Source organism: Lutjanus erythropterus, chromosome 16, assembly GCF_056507025.1.
Source record: "Lutjanus erythropterus isolate fLutEry1 chromosome 16, fLutEry1.hap2, whole genome shotgun sequence".
In the NCBI taxonomy this organism is placed as follows: domain Eukaryota; kingdom Metazoa; phylum Chordata; class Actinopteri; order Lutjaniformes; family Lutjanidae; genus Lutjanus; species Lutjanus erythropterus.
In genome coordinates, this window is record NC_139332.1 from 9,367,830 (window position 1) to 9,390,082 (window position 22,253).

General features: G+C 40.1%; 1 protein-coding gene across 1 annotated transcript; it reads left to right on the plus strand.

Moving 5' to 3' along the window:
• The first annotated feature begins 1,362 nt into the window (after nt 1-1,362).
• On the plus strand, nt 1,363-21,262 carry cpsf1 (cleavage and polyadenylation specific factor 1). Its single transcript, XM_084738672.1, has 38 exons — nt 1,363-1,521; nt 2,756-2,921; nt 3,025-3,052; nt 3,135-3,268; nt 3,363-3,443; nt 3,543-3,694; nt 4,510-4,656; nt 4,794-4,933; nt 5,637-5,747; nt 5,846-5,939; nt 6,026-6,113; nt 6,830-6,985; nt 7,124-7,175; nt 7,268-7,341; nt 7,432-7,506; nt 8,054-8,134; nt 8,457-8,552; nt 8,671-8,850; nt 8,946-9,087; nt 9,709-9,887; nt 10,152-10,291; nt 11,479-11,662; nt 11,757-11,963; nt 12,676-12,765; nt 12,851-12,997; nt 13,097-13,249; nt 14,636-14,752; nt 15,104-15,194; nt 17,181-17,265; nt 17,946-18,087; nt 18,232-18,384; nt 19,260-19,436; nt 19,774-19,840; nt 19,929-19,976; nt 20,074-20,229; nt 20,567-20,696; nt 20,803-20,941; nt 21,030-21,262. Exons 2-38 carry the CDS (start codon nt 2,778-2,780, stop codon nt 21,075-21,077), a joined length of 4,428 nt encoding a protein of 1,475 aa, XP_084594798.1. The 5' UTR covers nt 1,363-1,521; nt 2,756-2,777; the 3' UTR covers nt 21,078-21,262.
• The last annotated feature ends 991 nt before the right edge of the window (nt 21,263-22,253 follow it).

Genomic DNA, 22,253 nt, shown 5'->3' on the forward strand with positions numbered 1-22,253 from the left:
ATCATTTTAATAAAACAAAATAACCTGTGAGTTAAGCTTTGTGTATCGTGTGCAAAACATGATTAGGACTTTTTCTCATCCTACAGTTCCTCCCACTGGTGCAGTGAACAGAGGCTGCACTATTTGTCGACATCATGAATGATCGGTGCCTGTCCGGAGTCCTTTTTGATCATTTAAGTGCTTTGATCACAAATCTTTGGGTTTTCTTATTTCCATGATTTCTCCTTGGAATGTGTTTACCAAAGATCTTTATTTTGTAATTTTGTTACAAATACTGTAGCAATGTCTTTTTGTTTTAGAAAACAGGAAGAGATTGCAGCCTTATGAAACATCATTGTTATTTTTAAGAAAAATAAAACTTAAAATGAGAACAACTCTGGAGTTTTTTTTGGCAACTTTTGGGATCAGTCATCAGTGAGCTTAAAGCTAAATTTGAAGGCTCACAGGATTTTATGATTTTGGCCATATTTTTAATGTCAAAGAATATTAATTCAGGAGATTTTAAAGTGAAATTAGGCACACAGCAAACTACCAAAAAAGAAATAAAAGTAATATGTAGCAGTCAACTACCAACCTGTTGTCCATCAGTCTTACCAAAGTATAACTTAACTGTAAATGTAAAGCTGTATTGGACCTCTTTTTTCACTGCTGTTATTATTTAATACATTTGACAACACTGTTTCTGCACCAAAACACACTAAATCTCCAGCTACTTTCCAACTATGCATTTTATATTTAAACAAAATTTCATATTTCATCGAGATCACCCAAACTTTTGCATTAGACTAGTACACTTTTTATTAAACTGCATCACACTCTAAGCTGTTTTCAGTGTTTAGAATTACAGCTGCTTTTTAAAGGCATTGTAACAGAAGAGTGAAATAATTAATTTAAAGAGTCATTTCTGTATATTTTGTCTTGCTAAATAGACTTTTTGTCTCAGGCTCATCTACACTAGGTTAAATAGAATCGAGTCTTCATTAGTATCATTGGTAACACGTGTGTTTACCCTACTGTTTCATATCAATCTGGTTGCCATTACACAGGTCACTTGCAACAAATAACCTGACACCTCCCCATATTTTACAGGTCCATCTGGAACTCAAAAGAACCTGGTGGTCCTTCACCCTTGCTTATAAAGACCTTTACTTTGAAAAATGGTCGGGTGTTTGGGTTTGAATAATAGGATAAACCTGACAAACATACTAATAATTTCTGTACAATTATTATTGTTATTATTCATATTAATTATTACTCTGTGTTTTCCCTGAGGCTGCCCCCATATTGCCTTTGGATTTTTGAGCTGTAGGGGGCAGCAAAACACCTCGGAGCAGCTAATGTGCCCGAAAAAGAAAGGACGAAGAAGAAGCACAACAGCACCACAACAACGGCAACTAACTGCTAGCTTACCTGGCTATCGGATAGCTAGTTTAAGTTAGTAACCCACAAAATATGACACATTAAATGAAAGCAGAGGACGGAACAATAAAGCTACAGACTGTGATAACGTGATTGATATAGGTATGTTGACAAGATTAATTCACCATTCGTAGAAACATGCCAAAAACTAGTCGGGTGCATGAGCTTTGCCATGCCAGCTAATTTGCTAGCTACAACGTTAGCTTGTTGCTAACATGGCTAACGGTTTGTCCATACATTCGTTTCCTGATGCTAACGCTAAGTGTTGGCGGAGACACACACCAGTCATAACAACATGACTGAATTGCTAGTGCTACATGCATGTCACAATAAATCGTCGTTAGCTACCGGGGGGGGGGGGGGATGATAATTATCTAGATAGCTAGCCAAGGTTACCAAGGCTTAACAAGAATGTTGCCTTTGAATAATAAGCTAGCCAGCGTTTGTTTATCAGGGAAGCATCTTTTGGCATCAATGCCATGAAGTCATAAAACTTTGCTCTAACTTGCTGTATCAAGCAGTAACAACTTAGCCTAACCATAATCCTACCGTTTGCGGTACCCACAAACCTCCTTTTGTCATATCTTACAGGTATTATATTCCATTTACATCCATCATCAGATTCCCTTATATGAACTATCTAGTTTCATTTTGCACAATATGCGAATGAACTGTAAAGTTATTGAAATAATAATAATTATTGTTCTTCAGATGACATTGATTATGTAACATGATGTTTTGAGAAGAAATAGAATTTTTTTAAAAAATGCTACAGTAGTTTTTTTCTTGACCTAGTCGGTGGTCTTTGTATGTCAACAGCATGAGTAGAGTTAGAGGGAAAATTTTGCATGTTTCATGTGGATGTCCAGTCAGTGTTGATGGTAAATGTAGTCAGTTGAACCAATAAATTTCTAAGTGCATGCTATATTGACCATGAAAACTGAGTTCTCCTGCTTGTGGAGCCATGCAGCAGTGCCTGCATGTATCAGGATGCACTGCAGATGAGCTTCTGACACCCACACATGTTGCCGTGTATCACCAGCTTAGTCAATCTAACCAGTAGCTATTACTTTGTGGGCCAAAACATAGCATAAGATGACAAAAATACTAATCTAGCATGCTTCCTGGCTACCCAGAGGCAGAGACGAGAAGGCCAATCTGAATTGGCCTGTAGGTCTTCCTGCATCCAGTGACATCACTGAAAGCAGGAAGAACAGATTTTGCTGCAAGTGAATTAAGCTTTATTGGTAAAAATCGCACACAACACTGAGTGGACAGCCACACTTTTCATGTGGAATCAAATAGTGACTCTCAAAATGAATGTTCTCACCGTCAGATGCTGACAACTCCCATTCAGGATGTATGCTGTGTACAGACAAGCACACACCCCCACTGCAGTGGAATTTTCTGTCTACTGCAACTTCATATCCAGCAAGGAGAAGAATTTGGTCGTTGCCGGAACGTCTCAGCTGTTTGTCTACAGGATTATCCACGATGTGGAGGTAACTTCAGCTTCTACTGGGCTTGTGTCGTTGTGTCAAGTTTTGACATACAACCATAAGGGGCTTTTTTGTGATATTTGTGTCATATCTGTCATTATTTCAGAGTACATCAAAGGCTGACAAGTCTTCAGGTATGTCTAAACATCGTACTCAAAGCTCATATTTTATCATTAAAGAATGATATAAACCTAAATGAGTGTACTCCTCCTACAGATTCGAAATCTCGTAAGGAGAAGCTGGAGCAGGTGGCGTCCTTCTCTCTCTTTGGAAATGTTATGTCCATGGCCAGTGTGCAGCTTGTTGGAGCCAGCAGAGATGCACTGCTTCTCAGTTTCAAAGATGCCAAGGTATCATTGTCTCAGCCGTGCACTGCATAACTGAATTTGTAACAGCCTGAAACTGTTTTTGACTGACCTTCTGCTTGGTTTGTTCCCTCACCAGTTGTCTGTAGTGGAGTATGACCCTGGGACACATGATCTCAAGACGCTGTCTCTTCATTACTTTGAGGAGCCGGAGCTCAGAGTATGTACAAACAAGAACACAGTTGCTATGTGAAAACTTAGTGTTGAGAAGCTTTTTAAATAAATAGTTAAACCAATTTGTCTCTTTTTACATTTTCAGGATGGTTTTGTACAGAATGTACATATTCCCATTGTCCGTGTAGATCCAGAGAATCGCTGTGCTGTGATGCTCGTTTATGGCACCAAGCTTGTGGTGTTGCCATTCAGAAAGGACACTCTAACTGATGAACAGGAGGGTGGAGTTGGTGAAGGGTATGTCTGTACCATTTCTGAAATTTGACCTCACTGTATAGAATGATGTATGTCTTCCCTTGGTATACTGACAGAACAGCGTGTCTGCCATGCAATGACTGAAAAATGCAATTCTTACAGAAATCTCCAAAACATCAAACATTTTTAATACCAGATTTTTCTGTGTTGTTCCTCAAGGTCTTTGTGTTTTAAGGAAGGAATGTTTGACTATTTTTATTAGTTCTCGAGTTTGTCAAAAATGGTTTAATTTTGCACCAAATCTGTGAAATAAATCGTATCAACCCAGTAACTGCTGCAAGAACTTATGAGACGTGATAGAGCATGAGCCATCATATACTTCCATATTAATGTTCTAAGCACTTATATACTCCAAACTTTCAATATTTGAATAGGCGGGTAAAGAAAACACAATTATTAGTATTATATTATTACTTATGGTTTATTACAGATTTATGACTAGAAAAACCTTCCACGCAGTTTTCAGCTGCATCTCAAATAAATCTCAAGGTTCTCTGCTTTCAGATCATGCATACTGCTTTTAATACTGTTGACCCGCTATCACCCCCTAAAGATCCCCTTGCCCCCCAAAAAGACAAAAGTAGGTCTACATTCAGGAGGGGTGGAGTTGAAAAGGTTAATTGTGTATATTGAAGTGGAAAACTGACATTTCATTAATATTTTCCACTTCTATCCTGCCGCTGTTAAAATTTACACTGACACTCAATAGTTATTTAACCATATCTGACATGATTACTGAATACAGGAATGAATATTTGTCTAATTTCAGCACGTCTGCTGCTTTATCTCATCTACAGACCTAAATCCAGCTTCCTGCCCAGCTACATCATCGACGTCCGTGAGCTGGATGAGAAGCTGCTCAACATCATCGACATGAAGTTCCTCCATGGTTATTATGAGCCAACGCTGCTCATCCTGTTTGAACCCAACCAGACATGGCCAGGGTCGGTTCACATAATCAGCTATAACAACCACTTTCTGTTTTATTAAACTGGTAGATACATTAAGTGTAAATTTCTTGTTTCTGAGCACGCCATGTTTGATTTAATGTTCACCTTCTCTTTTCTGATCGTTCTGTCAGGCGTGTGGCTGTGCGTCAGGACACTTGCAGCATTGTCGCCATCTCCCTCAACATAATGCAGAAGGTTCATCCAGTCATCTGGTCTCTCAGTAATCTGCCTTTTGACTGCACGCAGGTCATGGCTGTTCCCAAGCCGATTGGTGAGCTCAGTGAATTCTCTCTCTTGCTACAACTTTAAAGGTAATTCAGATATTTTTTAACCTGGATCCTATTTTCCCATGTTTTTGTGTCAAAGTGACTAATGCAGACAACAATTTTTGAATGATGCCATTATCGAGTGAGAGTGCTGCAGCTGGCAGAAGAAAATCTTGAGTGTCTGTCATTGTGGAAGTGATCGCTACCAAGATAAACCTTTTTTCTTTTTTTTTTTAAAAGATTCAGATCTTCTTTTTTTAAGCAGAAACAGATGTTGTATTGCTCTGTTCAAAGCAACCACACTCCATTTACAGAAAAAGTAAGTTTACCTTCTGTTCTGCTGCTGCCTCAATTAGTTGTTAACCCTTTAAAGCAGCAAAAATAACAAACAAACTAATCAGTTGAGGCAACGGAAGACAAGAAAGGTCCAATTACTGTTTCTGTAAATGGAGTTTGGTTTCTGGTTAAAAGTTTAATTGAAATTAAATTAAATTCAAATTTCCCAATCAGTCACTTAGAAACAAAAACAGGAAAATAGGGTCCAGGTTGAAAAATACAGAAATTAAGATTTAAGAATGGTGTGGTCGTTAAGCTCCCAGTTCTCCATAAAGGTAAAGATTTCTGTTTGAGTGTTGGATATGAATTTACAGGAAGTGGAAGTGAGGAAGTGTGTTGTGGCTTTTTTGGTCACTTATCAAATGTTTTCAGGTGGCGTGGTGGTGTTTGCTGTGAACTCATTGCTGTATCTGAACCAGAGTGTTCCACCATACGGAGTTTCTCTCAATTCTCAGACAAACGGGACGACAGCCTTCCCCCTGCGTAAGCATTGCTGTCTGAAAACACACACCTGTACCTCACATACCATTTGATATGTTGGGTTGCTCAGCATAACATGATAACATGTTTTGGTTCCCCAGGTATACAGGATGAAGTGAAGATCACACTGGACTGTTCGCAGTCTGATTTTATCGCTTATGACAAGATGGTCATCTCTTTGAAAGGAGGAGAAATGTGAGTCATTGTAATTATTACCACCAGAATGTACACAAGCAGCGATGGTATTTGATTCTTCACTGACTGTTGTTGTCATCCTGCAGTTACGTGTTGACCCTCATAACTGATGGCATGAGAAGTGTGCGGGCTTTCCACTTTGACAAAGCTGCTGCCAGCGTCCTGACAACCTGCGTAAGTCCTCTCTCTAACTGTGAGCAACAGTGGTCGGATGACAGAGCAAGTTTCTACCTTAAACAAATAGATTTTATTTTGTGTTTCTGTGGACAAACATGAAGGGCTGGAGGGATGACTATTTGACTGACTGACTTGCAAATAATGTCAGTGGTGTGTGATTAAAGCTGTGCAATGCTTCTAATAACATGTTTCCACTGTGCGGTACAATTGGGCTCTGCTTGACTGAACAAGAGTTTTCTTAATTTCGTTTTCCACTGCTGCTGGTACTTCCTCGATGTAGGTGGGATCTTTAGTTGGGTAAAACTGCTGTGACATCATCTTTAATTCTATCATAATATCCTTTTCTTTTGAGAGCCTTTCATCAGCATCCAAAAAGAGGAATGTCAATGAAAGAATCAATTTAAAAATGTACCACTTTGGCCTTGATGCAGCCACTATTCTCTGGTCTCAATCAGTGTCCTACCTACAACACTGTCTGATAGGTTGAATGTTAAAAATGAAACATATACTTTTGTTTTGGAGTTTGTATTATTTAAACTTGATGTGGATTGCGGTTTCAAATATCAGTTATTAGTTTCCTTGATTACAATTGTATCAGCCGAGAGGAAACACGGCTTTCTGTCTGGCTGACTATTTAGGTTATACATCTTAAGTCTGTCAGTTTTCACATTCTGCCAAACTTCTGCCTCACACTCTGGACTTTCTTCCCCCAGATGGTGACCATGGAGCCTGGCTACCTTTTCCTGGGCTCCCGCCTCGGAAACTCTCTGCTCCTGAAGTACACTGAGAAACTTCAGGAGACGCCACCGGAGGAGGGCAAAGAAAAGCAGGACAAAGAAAAAGAGAAAGAGAAGGACAAAGATAAACAGGTAAATCTGTGCATCTTTAATTTCACTTGCTTTATGATTGTGTAGATGCAGCAGTCAGTTTTAAGTCAGTTATTTTTTTAAGTTAGATTGTCCTCAGAGTAGTCTATAAACTAAATCATCATTGCCAATGAATTTTAGGAAGAACCACCAAGTAAAAAGAAGCGAGTAGAATCTTCCACCAATTGGACAGGTATGTTTAAATTTTCATATACTTCACATGTGCAACAATTTCTTCCGTGATTTTCCAGTCTGTGTTTGACTCACCTTCTGTTTTTTTGTCAGACGAGGTCGATGAGATAGAAGTGTACGGAAGTGAGGCCCAGTCAGGCACTCAGCTGGCCACCTACTCCTTTGAGGTAAAAAAAACAAAAAAATCCGAATAGCTTAATTGCCTTTTATGTCTTTATGGACGGTGACAGAGGGATCTTTACTGTGTTTCCATGTAGGTGTGTGACAGCATACTCAACATCGGACCTTGTGCAAATGCATCCATGGGTGAACCTGCCTTCCTGTCTGAAGAGGTACATACATTAAAACACTTCCTAGTTTTTCTACAGATTGCTTACTGTTCATAGTGTTCATAGTAGTATCATTTGTTAGCCTTTTTTTTTTTTAATTTCATGTTAGTCTTCGTCCTGTGTCACATATCCTTGTTAAGTTTTATTATATTTACCTCATGTTTTAGTTGACTACAAGTCTGGGTATTTTAGACATATCTTAGTCAAAACTATTGAGATTTGACTCTATTTTTCATCATCATGTTTCAGTCAATATGTTGTCGCCAAATGTAGGGATGGGAATCTCACAGCGACTTGTCATTTGATCGAATTCTGATCAGAGTGCTATGATGCAATTTTAAAGTGATTATCAATGCATCAAAAGTTTTGATATTTATGCATGATTTGTTTTTCTCATTATTTGACTACATCCTACTTTTAAAATGTGACGTAGTTTGTAATGAGCCATTTGGAGCTGCAACGATTAATCAAATATTTATCAATTGTTGAATTAATTGGCAACTATTCTGATGAATGATGATGTTGATGAAATTATCACTATTCCCCACAGTTTCAGAGTAACCCTGAGCCAGACCTGGAGGTGGTGGTTTGCTCTGGCTACGGCAAGAACGGTGCCCTGTCTGTCCTTCAGGTAAATCCTCCCGCTGAGTCGTGTTACGTGTTGTTTTAATGCATGCCACCTGGTTAGGATTCTGCATGATAAGTGTTTCTGCACCATCCTAAAACCTGTGGTCGTGAGGGCCGTCTGCCACAGGTCCAGTGATGGTGCTACAGTGAAGTCTGGGTCTACCAGGGCTGCCTCAGAGATCGACGGAGTAGCCTGTAAACACCCCAGACACAAGCTGACATGCTCACAGCTCTTATGCACTTATGTGATTTGTAACACCAGCATGCTGTGGCGTGTATATACAAGCCTGCAAATGTGCACTGATTTATTTCCTTTCTGTTCTCAGAGAAGCATCCGACCCCAAGTAGTCACTACGTTTGAGTTGCCAGGTTGCCACGACATGTGGACGGTCATCTCAAGTGAAGTCAAGGAAGAAAAGAAAGTACTGTGTATTTCTGATTAACAGCTTCAGGATTTCACGCTAATTAATGTTCATGTTCATTGTTTTGTATCAGCACCTTTGTGTTTTTATAGTTGCATGTTTGTCGCTCCTTTCGCAGCCTATTAAAAGTGACGATTCAGAGGACGGGACAGAGACAGAAACCGGTGAGGATGGTGAGGAGGGAGAAAAAGACAAGGAGGAGAAGGAGAAAGAGGAGGAGGAGAAGACAGAGCCTCCACTGGAGGACGATACCAAGAAGCACGGTTTTCTCATTCTGAGCAGAGAGGATTCAACCATGGTAAAAAACAAACAAAAAAAAAACTTATTATTATATATTATTATGTATTATCACGTTTTCTGATGTAACTAAACTAAACCTGTGTTTTTGTGTAGATCCTGCAGACAGGTCAGGAGATCATGGAGCTGGACACAAGTGGGTTTGCCACCCAGGGACCCACTGTGTTTGCTGGAAACATCGGTGACAACAAGTATATCATCCAAGTCTCCCCCATGGGCATTCGGCTGCTAGAAGGAGGTAAAATAGAAAGAAAAAATTATAATTAGATTTCAATGTTTGCTTGTTGCTTTAGCAAAGAGTAGTAAGAGTGAAGGAGAAGGTATATATGACATTCAAGAGAAAAATGGACTACTTTTCATGTGGATGTACCATCAATGTTGATGGGAAATGTCAGTTGAAACAATAAATTCCTCATTACCTGTGCATGCTGTATTGACGAAGAAAGCTGAGTTCCCCTGCTCGCAGAGACATGCCGGCTTTCCTGAAAGTACCAGGATGCATCACGGACAAGCTTCTGACTCCCATACCCATGTTGCTGTTATTAGCTATTTCCTATAGCTATTAATTTGTTGGCCAGAATATATCGTTCAGTGACAAAAATACTCATACAGCACACCCCCTGGCTACCCAGAGGTGAAGAAGAGAAATCCAAGCTGAAATAGCCTGTGAATCTTCCGTAACACCGGCTACATCACTGTTACAGAGAACTCAGCTTTCTCAGTGACTACATTTGACTACATTTACCATCAACACTGAGTGGAAAACCACAGGAAAAGTGGTGCATTTAAACTAACTGAAAATATTTGACATGACGCCAGCCCGTTTCACCGACATGTTCTTTCTCAACTGTGCTCTCAGTGACACAGCTCCACTTCATACCAGTGGACCTGGGCTCTCCCATAGTGCATTGCTCGGTGGCCGACCCTTACGTGGTCATCATGACTGCAGAGGGGGTGGTTACCATGTTTGTGCTGAAGACCGACTCGTACATGGGGAAGACTCACAGGCTGGCCCTGCAGAAACCACAGATCTCCACCGTGAGTAAACCGTGCTGTTCAGTCCATAGACGGGGCTTTTGTTTGACAAATGCGCCCCCTGCTGGCCAAACTGAGGCTCTTTGGCTACAGTGGCTGGTTCTGCTGTTTCAGCAGTGTCTCTCTGTCCAATGCTGTGCTTTAATAAAGGCAACGCACAAATGCACAGCATCATTACACTCCCTCATTTAGCAACTAGATTAAGATAATTCACTTTATAGCTTGTAACTGTAATTAACTTGTTTAAAACCGCCTCTCATTCAACAGCAATCACGTGTGATCGCACTGTGTGCATACAGAGATGTAAGTGGAATGTTCACAACAGAAAACAAAGTGAGCTGCTTGGTCAAGGAGGACACAGTCATCAGGAGTCACTCTGAAGCAGAGACCATCATCCAGGACCTCAGGTAAGAGCATCACTCCTACACTGAAACAGAGAGGCTGTTCACTCCTGGCAGTAAATGCTTGTTGGGTTATCCAGTCACAAGTGAACGGCTCTGACTATATGTCTCCACATGTGTCTCAAGTGACCACTTTGGATCTCACTTTCCCCCTCCATATTTAAATACACACTAGGCTGTTTTGGCAGTTGAATGTCCATTTCTGTCCTTTTGGCTGCTCAATACAAAGATTCAACTTTTTTCAACTATTTTTTTTACCAGTGCAGCACACACTAAATTCCTATATCAACCTACATTAGCCTCATGTTTTAACTGAGCTGTCAGCAGCTTGGCAGGAGAGATGCGCTCTAAAAACAAAATAAACAATTTAATGTGTTGCATTTAATGACAAATTTACAAGATGGCATGAAAGATTAAGAATTGGTTGTAGCCATTTTGCAAATGTTATGAAGTTTCTCCTTACTCAGCAGCTCTTAAGATTGCATGATTTTTAGGCAAGTCTTTGGATGTAATTTCTAGTTAAACAGTGTGTTCCAGGGCTGCAACTAACTTTTTTTTATCAGTGAATCTGCCAATTATTAATTAATTATTAGCCTAAAGTGACGTCCTCAAATTGCTTCTTTCGTGTAACCAACAGTCCCAAAGACTCTTGATTTGCTGTCGTAAATGACAAAGAAGAGCAGCAAATCCTCACATTTAGAAGCTGTAACCAGTAAATGTCGCACAGTTTTGCTTGAAAGATGACTGAAACAGTTTATTGATTATCAAAATAGTTGACAGCTAATTAAACAGGTAATTGACTAATGGTCGCAGCTGTAGTGTGCTCACATCTGCTCTTTGTCTTGGCAGGTATGAGAGCTCAAACTCAGAATTTTTCATTACAATGGACTAAATTGAATTCAGGCAGCTGATTACAGGGCATAAGTTGACTAGGTGGTTCTTTAATGTGGTCCAGGACACGTTGCGTACACACTGTTGAAAGAATGTGACCACAAGCGAACCAGACCAACTTTTGAGTGTGGGCTGAATAAGATTTTATTTCATCTTGGGTGCATTCACACCTAAACTCAGACTTATCCACTTATGATCAGATGAACCAGGACACATGTGAATACCAGGTGTGAACAGTCTCATATAGCCAGTTGCCACGTTCCATTTCTTTGAGGACTGATTGATATTAAATGTGTGTGCAGTAACACAGTGGATGATGAAGAGGAGATGCTGTATGGAGACTCAAACGCCAGCGCAGCGCCACCGTCAAAGGAGGAAATGGGCCGCAGCTCCGGGGCACCGGGTCCTTCTGTCAGTGAGGGAAGCTTGAGCAAAGCGGAGCCCAGCCACTGGTGCATGATCACCAGGGAGAACGGTGTGATGGAGGTATGTGGTGCATGTCGCACTGTATTATTCAGCATCTAAGTGTCGTTTCTATACTTCATTTTTTCCACAATCTTTTTATTTTTTATTTTCACAGATTTACCAGCTCCCAGACTGGCGGTTGGTGTTCCTGGTCAAGAACTTCCCGGTTGGTCAGAGAGTGCTGGTGGACAGTTCATCTGGCCAATCAGCGACACAAGGGGAGGGTAAAAAAGAGGAAGTGACACGTCAAGGAGAGATCCCACTAGTCAAAGAGGTGGCGTTGGTTTCACTTGGCCACAATCACAGCAGACCATATTTACTGGTGAGTTTTTACTCTAAGGCCCTCCATGCTGAGGTCATTGATGTGTTTGTTGATGCTTCATTGATTAAAGGGATAGTTCAGATTTTTTTGAAGTTGGGATGTATGATGTATTTATCCACAGTCAGTGAATTACCTACAATAAATGGTAGTCACCAATCCATCATTTTGGAGAAGCATTTAAGCTAAACAATGTCCTGCTGTATACAGGCTCAGCAACAAAACATATTTTAGCCACCTTCAAAAAATCAATATTAGTTTAAGAGTACGCTATATTTAGAATATTTTCAACGCATTACCTTGCTGTCAGACAGACTGACAAAATCAGTAATTTTACTGTGCAGAACAAGGGAGTTGCTGGTCTACTGCTGCTTTGATCAGTTAGTTTGTTTGTGTTATTGTGTGACTTTGTTAATTCTAAATGGACCTTTTTACACTGAAGCCACAATAACACAAACTAACCGACCTAGGCAACAGCGGACCAGAAACTCCTGTGCTCTGCGAGGTAAAAATGACTGATTTTGTAAAAGGAGTCTGGTGGCTTTGAAGAGCGATATGTGGCTTATAATGGTTGGCTAGGGTTTAGTACCTCATATAACCCCTCTTCAAAAAATTTGAACTATCCCTTTAAAGTGCTTTATAATAAGAAAATAAAAAAGCAGTGGAATTTAGTGTAGTGAATAAAGTGTATGACTCAAGGTTGTTTGTTTGCCAGGTCCATGTCGAACAGGAGCTTCTGATCTATGAAGCGTTCCCGTACGATCAGCAGCAGCCACAAAACAACCTGAAAGTGCGCTTCAAAAAAGTAAGAGCCAAGACCGATAAAGATGGATTAATCAAGTCAATTTGGAACCAAGTGAGTCTTTACTGTGCGGCTTTTTTCTGCACAGGTGCCCCACAACATTAACTTCAGAGAGAAGAAATCAAAGCTTAAGAAAGATAAGAAGGCGGAGAGCGGAGCCACCGAGGAGAGCTCAGCTATGAAGAGTCGGATCGCCAGATTCAGATACTTTGAGGACATCTCTGGATACTCAGGGGTATTATGTCAGAACTTTGTATCGCAGCACAGGCAGTTTTACTTCCAGTCACGTCCTCTTTGATTAACTGAATGACTGTCCACCGTTCCGCTGTCCCAGGTGTTTATCTGCGGTCCGTCTCCTCACTGGATGCTGGTCACGTCTCGTGGAGCCATGAGGCTTCACCCCATGAGCATCGATGGCTCCATCGAGTCTTTCTCACCGTTCCATAACATCAACTGCCCCAAAGGTTTCCTCTACTTCAACAAACAGGTACACAAAGGACACATTCTCACTGTGGTAGTGACAGTGTAGGTATTTGTATTCTTCTCAACTCCACTTAAAGACACAACTTAGATTTGTTGCTGAATAATAAGAATTTAGATTCCAAAATGATTATTAATGATGAGTATGAATGTTCATTATTATTGTTCATATAATCCTGGGCTTCAGAAGACAATATATATTTTTAAGGGTTTGGGAGCTTCATGTATAAGAATTCAGAGACACTGAAACACAAAGACACTTTCTGTGCAGTTTTGCAGGTATTATTGGCCTCACAGCTTCACTCCAAAACACTGATATTTTATTACCTGTAGAAAACCATATCAGTTGAACTCCAAGTGGAAAGAAAAGATAAAACAGAGCTGAGTGGATGGCTCTGGGAAGTTTTTCTCTACTCTGAGTTCCCATTTATTTATTTATTTTTTATTTTATTGACAGGGTTCTCACAGGTGCTAGAAATCGTTGAAAACAGCTGAATTTTAATGAAATGTTTTCAAAATTTGAAAAAGATTTCAGATAAAGTGCCCGAAACTGTAATTGCTCTACTTTCCTAACAAATTACTGTCCCACAGAATAGTTCACTTTTTAGATAAGTAAATAAAATAAGTTGTGGAGAGCCTGATAACTTTTGTAGTTTGCAAAAAAATGAAAATGTCTGTGTGCCCTCTGATGGAACGGTGAGTGGGAGGCTAACAGACGACAAAATGCCGGGAAGTTCCTGTTTCAATGAGCAATGAAAAAAAGAAAAGAAAAACATTTATTGAAATTGTTTTATGTTGGCTAAGGTAATATAAGATGCCAAGTCTACTTACAGACAAGTGACACATTTTTAAAAAAGTAATTTTTTGTGGTCTTCTTTACTTGCTCACCTTTATGTAGAATGCTGTCATGAATCATATTTTTGCTTTATAGCACAATAACATCTGATTTAATGATGACGTGATGATGATAAGATCTAAATATGTAATTAACCTCAACCGGAAAAGCTTGAAAATTGCTTGAATTTGACCTGCTGTACGAACCTTACATTGATATCCTCAGTGTTCCTCAAATATCAACGTCTCCTTGATTTAAGTAACAATCCTACAGGTTTGTGGTCGGACCTTTAGTTTTAATTATTTCAACTTTGTCTCTGAGAAGTCATGTTTTGTGACTGACAGTGAGCTGACATTGCTGTGGTGCTTCATCATTGCAGTTGTGAACAAAACGTAGCACCATAGTGTTGGAATACACCCAACACTGACTCAGAATATGCAAATTCATATAAGACTCAAATTAATTTTAATTGTGGTTATAAAAATTCTATTTATGTATTTCTTTTTCTTCATAACTAGTTTCTTTGGACAGTTTTCAGTGTGTGTGTGTTTCCCACAGGGCGAGCTGAGGATCAGTGTCCTGCCCACCTACCTGTCCTACGACGCCCCGTGGCCAGTCCGAAAAATCCCACTGAGATGCACCGTCCACTACGTCTCCTACCACGTGGAATCTAAGGCAAGTTTCCACTCTCTCTCTCTCTCTCTCTCTCTCTCTCTCCCTCCCTCCCTCTCTGTCTCCCTCTCTCTCTCTCACTGAGCCCACACAGCAGCAGGGGCACCGACACAGCGACGTGACACAAACTCAAGCTGAACCACACTCCCCGGACTCACACACCTCCACTTGCATAGCGCGATGCAAAATAAAAGCGTATCGATCGAGACGCTTTGAAAAAGTTTGAGATGAAAGCCCTCTGGCCTTTAAAGTTTTCTTTCTGCGAGAGAAAAAAAAAATCAATGAGGGTGACTTTGAAGGGATTAGACTTTGATGTGAAGTTTTTCTCTGTGATTTTGGATTTCTCCCTCTTAGGTGTACGCTGTGTGCACCAGTGTGAAAGAGCCCTGCACACGCATCCCCAGGATGACTGGAGAGGAGAAGGAGTACGAAATCATAGAACGAGGTCAGCCATGAACACACACACACACACACACACACACACACACACACACACACACACACACACACACACACACACCACACACTGCCTTATCAGCTAAACTCAAGTGCCATTAGTAATAGAATAATTTAATAAATGTTTCAGCTTTTGATGATCTGTATCTATCAGTCTCAGTTGTTATTTCAATTATTTGTTTCTTTTTGCTAACTATTTGAACCTTTAATCCAGTACTTTTAGCTAATTGTTCAGTGTTTTTATAAATTACATTTAGCTAACTATTTCTGCTGTTTTTCTTTAAATTAACTACTTTAACTGTTTCTTTCTTTTAGCTATTTCTAAAAGTTATCCATTTCCATTTATCCCACTGTTTTAACTATTTATGACTAACTTTTAGCTAAGATTTCAACCCGTTATCCATCACTTTTAGCTAACTATTTAAGCTAACTACAAACCCTAATTCCAAAAAAAGGTGGGACATTGTGTGAAATGTAAATAAAAACTGATAAACTTACATATGTAATATTATATAGATTCTTTTGACAATGATAGAATATTTGCAGATATGAAAAGGTCTGCCACAATATGATTTTGATTAGATTCAATTCAGGGGTCTGTGATAAATATCAGATAATATGAGTCCATTTAACATATTCAGTCACTTTTATTTCATCTCATAAAAAGCAACTAAATTCTGATTTGACAACTTTATGACTGAACTTATTAGTGACACAGACATGCCAAGAGAATGTCAAAATAAAGGCGCATCTTAAATGATATAGATTGAGTTTTTCACCTTGCATCGATTATATTGGCTCGTTGAACAGTGAATCGATATATTGATCCATATCACTGTATCATTACACTCCTTTGTAAATATGCACTCATTCTGAATTTGATGCCTGCAACACGATTCAAATAAGTTGAGACAGCGGCAACAAAAGACTGGTAAAGTTGTGGAATGTTTAAAAAAACAGTTTTAAACATTTGACTGGTAAACAGATTAACTGGTAACAGTTGATAGTTTTATGACTGGGTCCTAAAGGGGCGTACTCGAAAGGCTCAGTCATTCACGAGCAAGGATGGAGTGAGGTTCACTACAACTGTGTGGACCAGAACACTTCACAACACACAAGTGCAAGGACAACACAGTCAATGTCGGTCAACATTTCTAGGCTAAAGAGAAAAAGCGCCAATCAGACTGTTAACAGCACTGCTGTTTACAAGCTGGGGTTTGTCAGTGCCCATGGCATCATGGGTAACTGTCACATCTGTGAAGGCCCCATTAATACTGAAAGGTACACAACGGTTTTGGAGCGACACATGCTGCCATCCAGATGTCGTCTATCAGAGACGTTCCTGCTTATTTCAGCGAGACGATGCCAAGACGTGTTACAGCAGCGTGGCTTTGTAGTTAAAGAGTTCAACAAAACAGCCTGAACATTAAATATCTTGTCTTTGTACTGTTTTCAGTTAGATAAAGGTAAAAAAAAATGCATTCTGTCATTTGTTCTGTTTTTATTTATATTTTACACAACATCCCAACTTTTTTGGAACCAGGGTTTTATTTCAGCTATTAATAACTTACTTTTAGCAAACTAGTTCAACTCTTTGTTTCTGTTAGCTAACTGCTCAGAAGTTTAGATATTACTTTTACCTAACAATTTTAGCCTTTTTTCAATTATTTTTTAGCTAACTACTTCAGCTGTTTACAGTTTGCTATTTCATCTGCTGTTGGCACCAATTATTTTCAACCACTATGTAGATTTCTTTGCTCGCCTGCTAATTCACACATTCACATGCATCATATAGTGTTAATTCATGACGAGCGTCATGTTGTTGAGAGGAATGTCCTGCACTGTCAGTGTTTTGTAACTGGTTGTTAGCTAATGCAGCATTGCACCAATCTGCAATCCTATATGTCTGTTTTTTTTCTTCCTTTACACAAATACTTGGATATATCACTGTTGTTTCTCCGCTGTCACCCTGCAGATGAACGTTACATTAATCCTCAGCAGGAGAAGTTCTCCATCCAGCTCATCTCTCCGGTCAGCTGGGAGGCCATTCCCAACACAAGGTAAAAGCTGTTGTCTTTATATATCGCACCCCTTTCGAAAACAAGAGCGCCCCTTGCAAAATCAATAAGAAAGCCTTGTTTTAATAGACATAAGGCACCTATGAATTAAGAGGTCCACACAAGCCCGTAGCACATTTGTTTTCTCATTTTCACTGCACCAGGTCGTCCCACTGGAGGCTTTGAGCTGCTTTTAGAGAACTGCAGGGTTTAATTGAAAATCTTGGGTCATTTATCCTAAGTTGTAGACAATTAGTGTAGTCTCACATGGCTGCTCTCCTCATTTTAATGAGGGTCAGTTGGAAATGTCAGGTCATTTATCCAAGTCCCTGGTCATTTGGCTGCTCTGCGTCAGTGTGTGCTTCTGTGTGCAGCGCTGAAGCACTAAAGTAAGGCTGGCCTGCAGTGAGACTGTGTGAGAATATGTATACTGTATTTTCTGTCAGAACAGAAATGTTGTTATTATAATGTGGAGACATGAGACAGAGCCTTTCTATTTACTGAGGTGTAATAAGAAGCTATGATCACAAACAACAGATTCAGATAAATATAAAGGAAGACAGTGGTGTGTTCAAGACATGGGTCAATCAAAATCAAATGAAATGATTATTGTGTAAGAAATTATTTCATCAATAAAATAAAAAATAAAAAATCTTAACGTGTCCCCTCACTGTTTCCATAAGGATCGACCTGGAGGAGTGGGAACATGTGACCTGTATGAAGACAGTGGCTCTGAGGAGTCAGGAGACGGTGTCCGGACTGAAGGGCTACGTGGCAGCAGGGACCTGTCTGATGCAGGGGGAGGAGGTCACCTGCAGGGGCCGGGTGAGCAACACACAACACCGCCACCGCCAGTGCCTACACCCACACCCACACACCAGCTTCTGTTTGTACAAAACTGTGAAAAGTAAAAAAAAAAAAAGAAAACATCTGCTGAGCGTCCGCCTCTCGTCTGATTCTTGTGTTCAGATTTTGATCCTGGATGTGATTGAAGTGGTGCCAGAGCCGGGCCAGCCGCTCACCAAGAACAAGTTCAAAGTGCTGTACGAGAAGGAGCAGAAGGGCCCGGTGACGGCTCTGTGCCACTGCAACGGATACCTGGTGTCAGCCATCGGACAGAAGGTCTCACACACACTCACATCAAAACTCACAGAGATGGAGGAACACTGCTAACTTTCCTGCCCCCCTTACAACAACCTTTCAAGGAAAAGCATTTCATAAATGAATGAATGAATAAATGAATGAATGAATGTATTTTACGATCAGCAAAAACACACCAGCTCAGGTTAGCTTTAGGGATGCAAATTTTGTGCCTTGCCATACTCACTAGTTGAAAACACTAACAAGCAATTGATCATTAAACAATTATAAGTTTAAAAAAACATTCTAGTTTTTCCCTCATTTTAAGTTTAAGATCCAGCCTGATCAAACTTTGTCAAATGAGGCACAATTACTGCCATTTCTAGGTTACTGATTATTCTAATTATTAATACATATTTAATTGGTTAAATTGGTAACAGTGATTAATCATTGGCTTGAAAAACAAAAGCATTTACGTGTTTACCTTTACACGTATTCCGGGTGACTCATCTGTAATGTTGCTCTAAGTTTATTGTTTTTATCAGTGATTGTTGCTCCACAAGTTTTACAAAGGCTGCCGGTCAGATCAGTGTTATCCAGTTGTGTGTATCTGTACCTTCAACACAAAGACATTCATTCTGACTGGATCCCATCTGAACTTGTCCTTTCATCTCAGTGTTAGTTGATTTTGTCATTATATGTGACTTTATTTTGTCATGATCTTGTTTCCACCCTTGAAAAAATGTTGATAAAAACTGACAAAAATTATTAATTAACTAAATTAAATTGTTGGAATTCTGCCCTACACTGATACAAAGGAGTACCTTGTGTAGATTTCCTACCAAACACAAATGACAAACAAAATTGTGTGTAAATATGCTAAAATGACATGTGTAACTTCCTTTGTGTTGCTGCAGATCTTCCTGTGGGTCCTGAAGGACAACGACCTGACAGGCATGGCCTTCATCGACACTCAGCTCTACATCCACCAGATGTTCAGCATCAAGAACTTCATCCTGGCCGCCGACCTGATGAAGAGCATCTCGCTGCTGCGCTACCAGGAGGAAAGCAAGACGCTGTCGCTTGTCAGCAGGGTGAGGAAGAGATTCACCGTGTCATGATAATTAAAGGGATCTTCAGTATCTACAGGGGCGAAAAGAGATTTCAGTAATTGCAGATGTTTCATTGTTCCTTCTGAGATGTAAGGCCGGAGGAGGCTACAAACAGTCCAGTCTAAGTGATGTATTCACTGACTTTAACCTGCACACGGTGGAGTGTTTATTGATTAAGATGTTGGAGTGAGTGCTGATTGTGCGTCTCCTGTGGGTGTTTGTTCATCTGGAGGAGAGCAGCGCTGGCAGCTGGAGATAATTCAGAGATTGTATCCGTCTTTGCTGAGATTGAACTGTTTTCTTATTGTTTTGGAAACAGGATGCAAAGCCCCTGGAGGTTTACAGCATCGAGTTCATGGTGGATAACAGCCAGCTTGGCTTCTTGGGTAATATTTGTAATCTCCTTTTGAAGTAAATTCAATAAAGGTTACAAAAAAGTCTTGTTGTGCTCATTAACCTTTCTTTTTCTTTCAGTATCGGATCGAGACAAGAACCTCTATGTTTACATGTATCTACCTGAAGGTATGTCATGTTGTTGAAATGCATAAAAATGTCATGTAGCTCCGCATCAAAATCACACTCAGTCATGTAACGTGTGTGTGTGTGTGTCTGTTTGCAGCTAAAGAGAGCTTTGGAGGAATGCGTCTTCTGAGGCGAGCCGACTTCAACGTCGGAGCGAACATCAACACTTTCTGGCGGATGCCGTGCAGAGGAGCTCTGGACACCGGCAGCAAAAAGGCTCTGACCTGGGACAACAAGCACATCACATGGTTTGGTACGTGTCCAACACTACAACACCACTGTCTCACATGTCATAGCCAACAGCTTTATTAGACACTAGTCACTTTATGCTTAATCATCAGGGTTCGCACAGGTGTGTTTCCCTTTGTGTGCAGCAAGCAGGAGGGCAAGTAGTTTTTCACCACAGTGAAACATTTGTGTTTCGAAATACTGAAATTTAACCAATTCTTCACCAGTTCTCAGAACACTGGCAGACTTGCTTTTAGGGTAAAGATATATTGCAGGTATTTTTGAAAACACTTCATTGTCAGGCATTGACAGATCTAATTTTGGGTTTGAAATCCTGAAAATGATTTATCTGTTTCCCACAGCGACCCTGGATGGAGGAGTTGGCCTGCTCCTCCCCATGCAGGAGAAGACTTACCGCCGTCTGCTGATGTTGCAGAATGCTCTGAACACCATGCTGCCTCATCACGCTGGGCTGAACCCAAAGGCCTTCAGGTCAGTCTCTGCCCACAGCACTCGGGATCATATTTTCCTGTATTTTGATACGTAGCAGCGGTGCAAAGATTGCTTCAGTCTTGACTGTTTTGTATCTTTGGTCCAGAATGCTGCACACTGACAGACGGACCCTGCAGAACGCCGTGAGGAACATCCTGGACGGAGAACTCCTGAATAAGTACTTGTACCTCAGTACGATGGAGCGCAGTGAACTGGCTAAGAAGATTGGTACCACTCAGGACATAGTGAGTACACTGACAGAAGAGAGGACGCAGTGAAGTCAGTCCAATTATTCTAATGTCCTCCTCACTTTTCTCCCTCTTTCATCACCAGATCCTGGACGACCTTCTGGAGATCGACAGAGTAACAGCTCATTTCTGAGAGCCACATTCCTATGTCTCGTCCACTGAATGCTGTTTTATACTGAACAGAGAAAATGTTTTGTTATGGTCTCTTTGAGTTTTGTTTTTCTTACTTGTTAGATTCAAAGGAAAAAAAAGAGGACAGCCATGTTTTCTTAGGATATTTTGTATAAAAACAAAAGTCAGTAAAAGTCGTTTACACAAGCCCAGTGTGTGTGTTTGTTGATCTTTGAGTGATAAAGACAGGAACGCATTAAAAAAAGGAGGTAGAAGATTTTATTAACACTTAAATTATTTTTAAAACATTTGGTGAGGTGAGGCTGAACCTGCGAGGTGTGTACTGATCGTAATAGCTGCTCAACTCAGGAGACCAAAACACCGACAGTGAAGCTTTCATCCAAATAATAGTGAACAGAAAGTGTTAATCCAACACAAATAATTCATTCTTACATCACAGATCACTGACAGACTGATTAAAGCTGCGGTTTTGTTTCAGGGCAACCCGTGAAGAGACGGAAACATTTTTTAACCTTCACACTCATACTTCAGTTAAGATGCAACTTAAAGGGATAGTTCAGATGTTTTGAAGTTTGTGCAAGGCTCTGATCCATAGTCAGTGTGTTACCTACAACAGATGTCAGTCAGCATATTATGTAATATTTCTGCATTAAAATGTCAAAAATGCAGACAGTTTACATGTATTACATTAACCCAAATGTTCTGAACAAGATAACTTATTTATTCAAGGTAATGTTGTGTTTCCTGGTAGCTAGTTCCTTGCTATAAATTGTGCAAAAACACGGGCTACATCAATAAGAAGGCAAACGTGACATACATGAACATAACGTGAATAAAACTTTAATAATACATAATTTATGAACATCATTTCTGTCTGAGTCATGTCAGATAGATTTAAAAAGTGAGAAAAACAACTCCCGTGATCACACGCCACTTCACAACATCATCAAACAAGTGTACGGCATATTTTAATATTTTCACTTTACCTTGCCATCAGACAACCCTTTCTGATGGGAAAACACTTAAAAAAGCCACATATTGCCCTCTCGCTCAACCAAACTCCACTAGCGAAGTCAGTCATTTTAGCTCACAGAACACGGCAGTTGCTGGTTTGCTGCTGCCTCAATCCGATAATTTGTTTGTGTAATTGTGTGACTTCAGTGAGTCTGAACTAATA

Coding starts and splice junctions, on each gene's coding strand:
- cpsf1 (XM_084738672.1), top strand. CDS start 2,778: ATGTATGCTGTGTACAGACAAGCACACACCCCCACTGCAGTGGAATTT. Junction 5,748..5,845: donor GACGACAGCCTTCCCCCTGC/GTAAGCATTGCT, acceptor TTGGTTCCCCAG/GTATACAGGATGAAGTGAAG. Junction 7,176..7,267: donor ATCTTCCACCAATTGGACAG/GTATGTTTAAAT, acceptor TTTTTTTGTCAG/ACGAGGTCGATGAGATAGAA.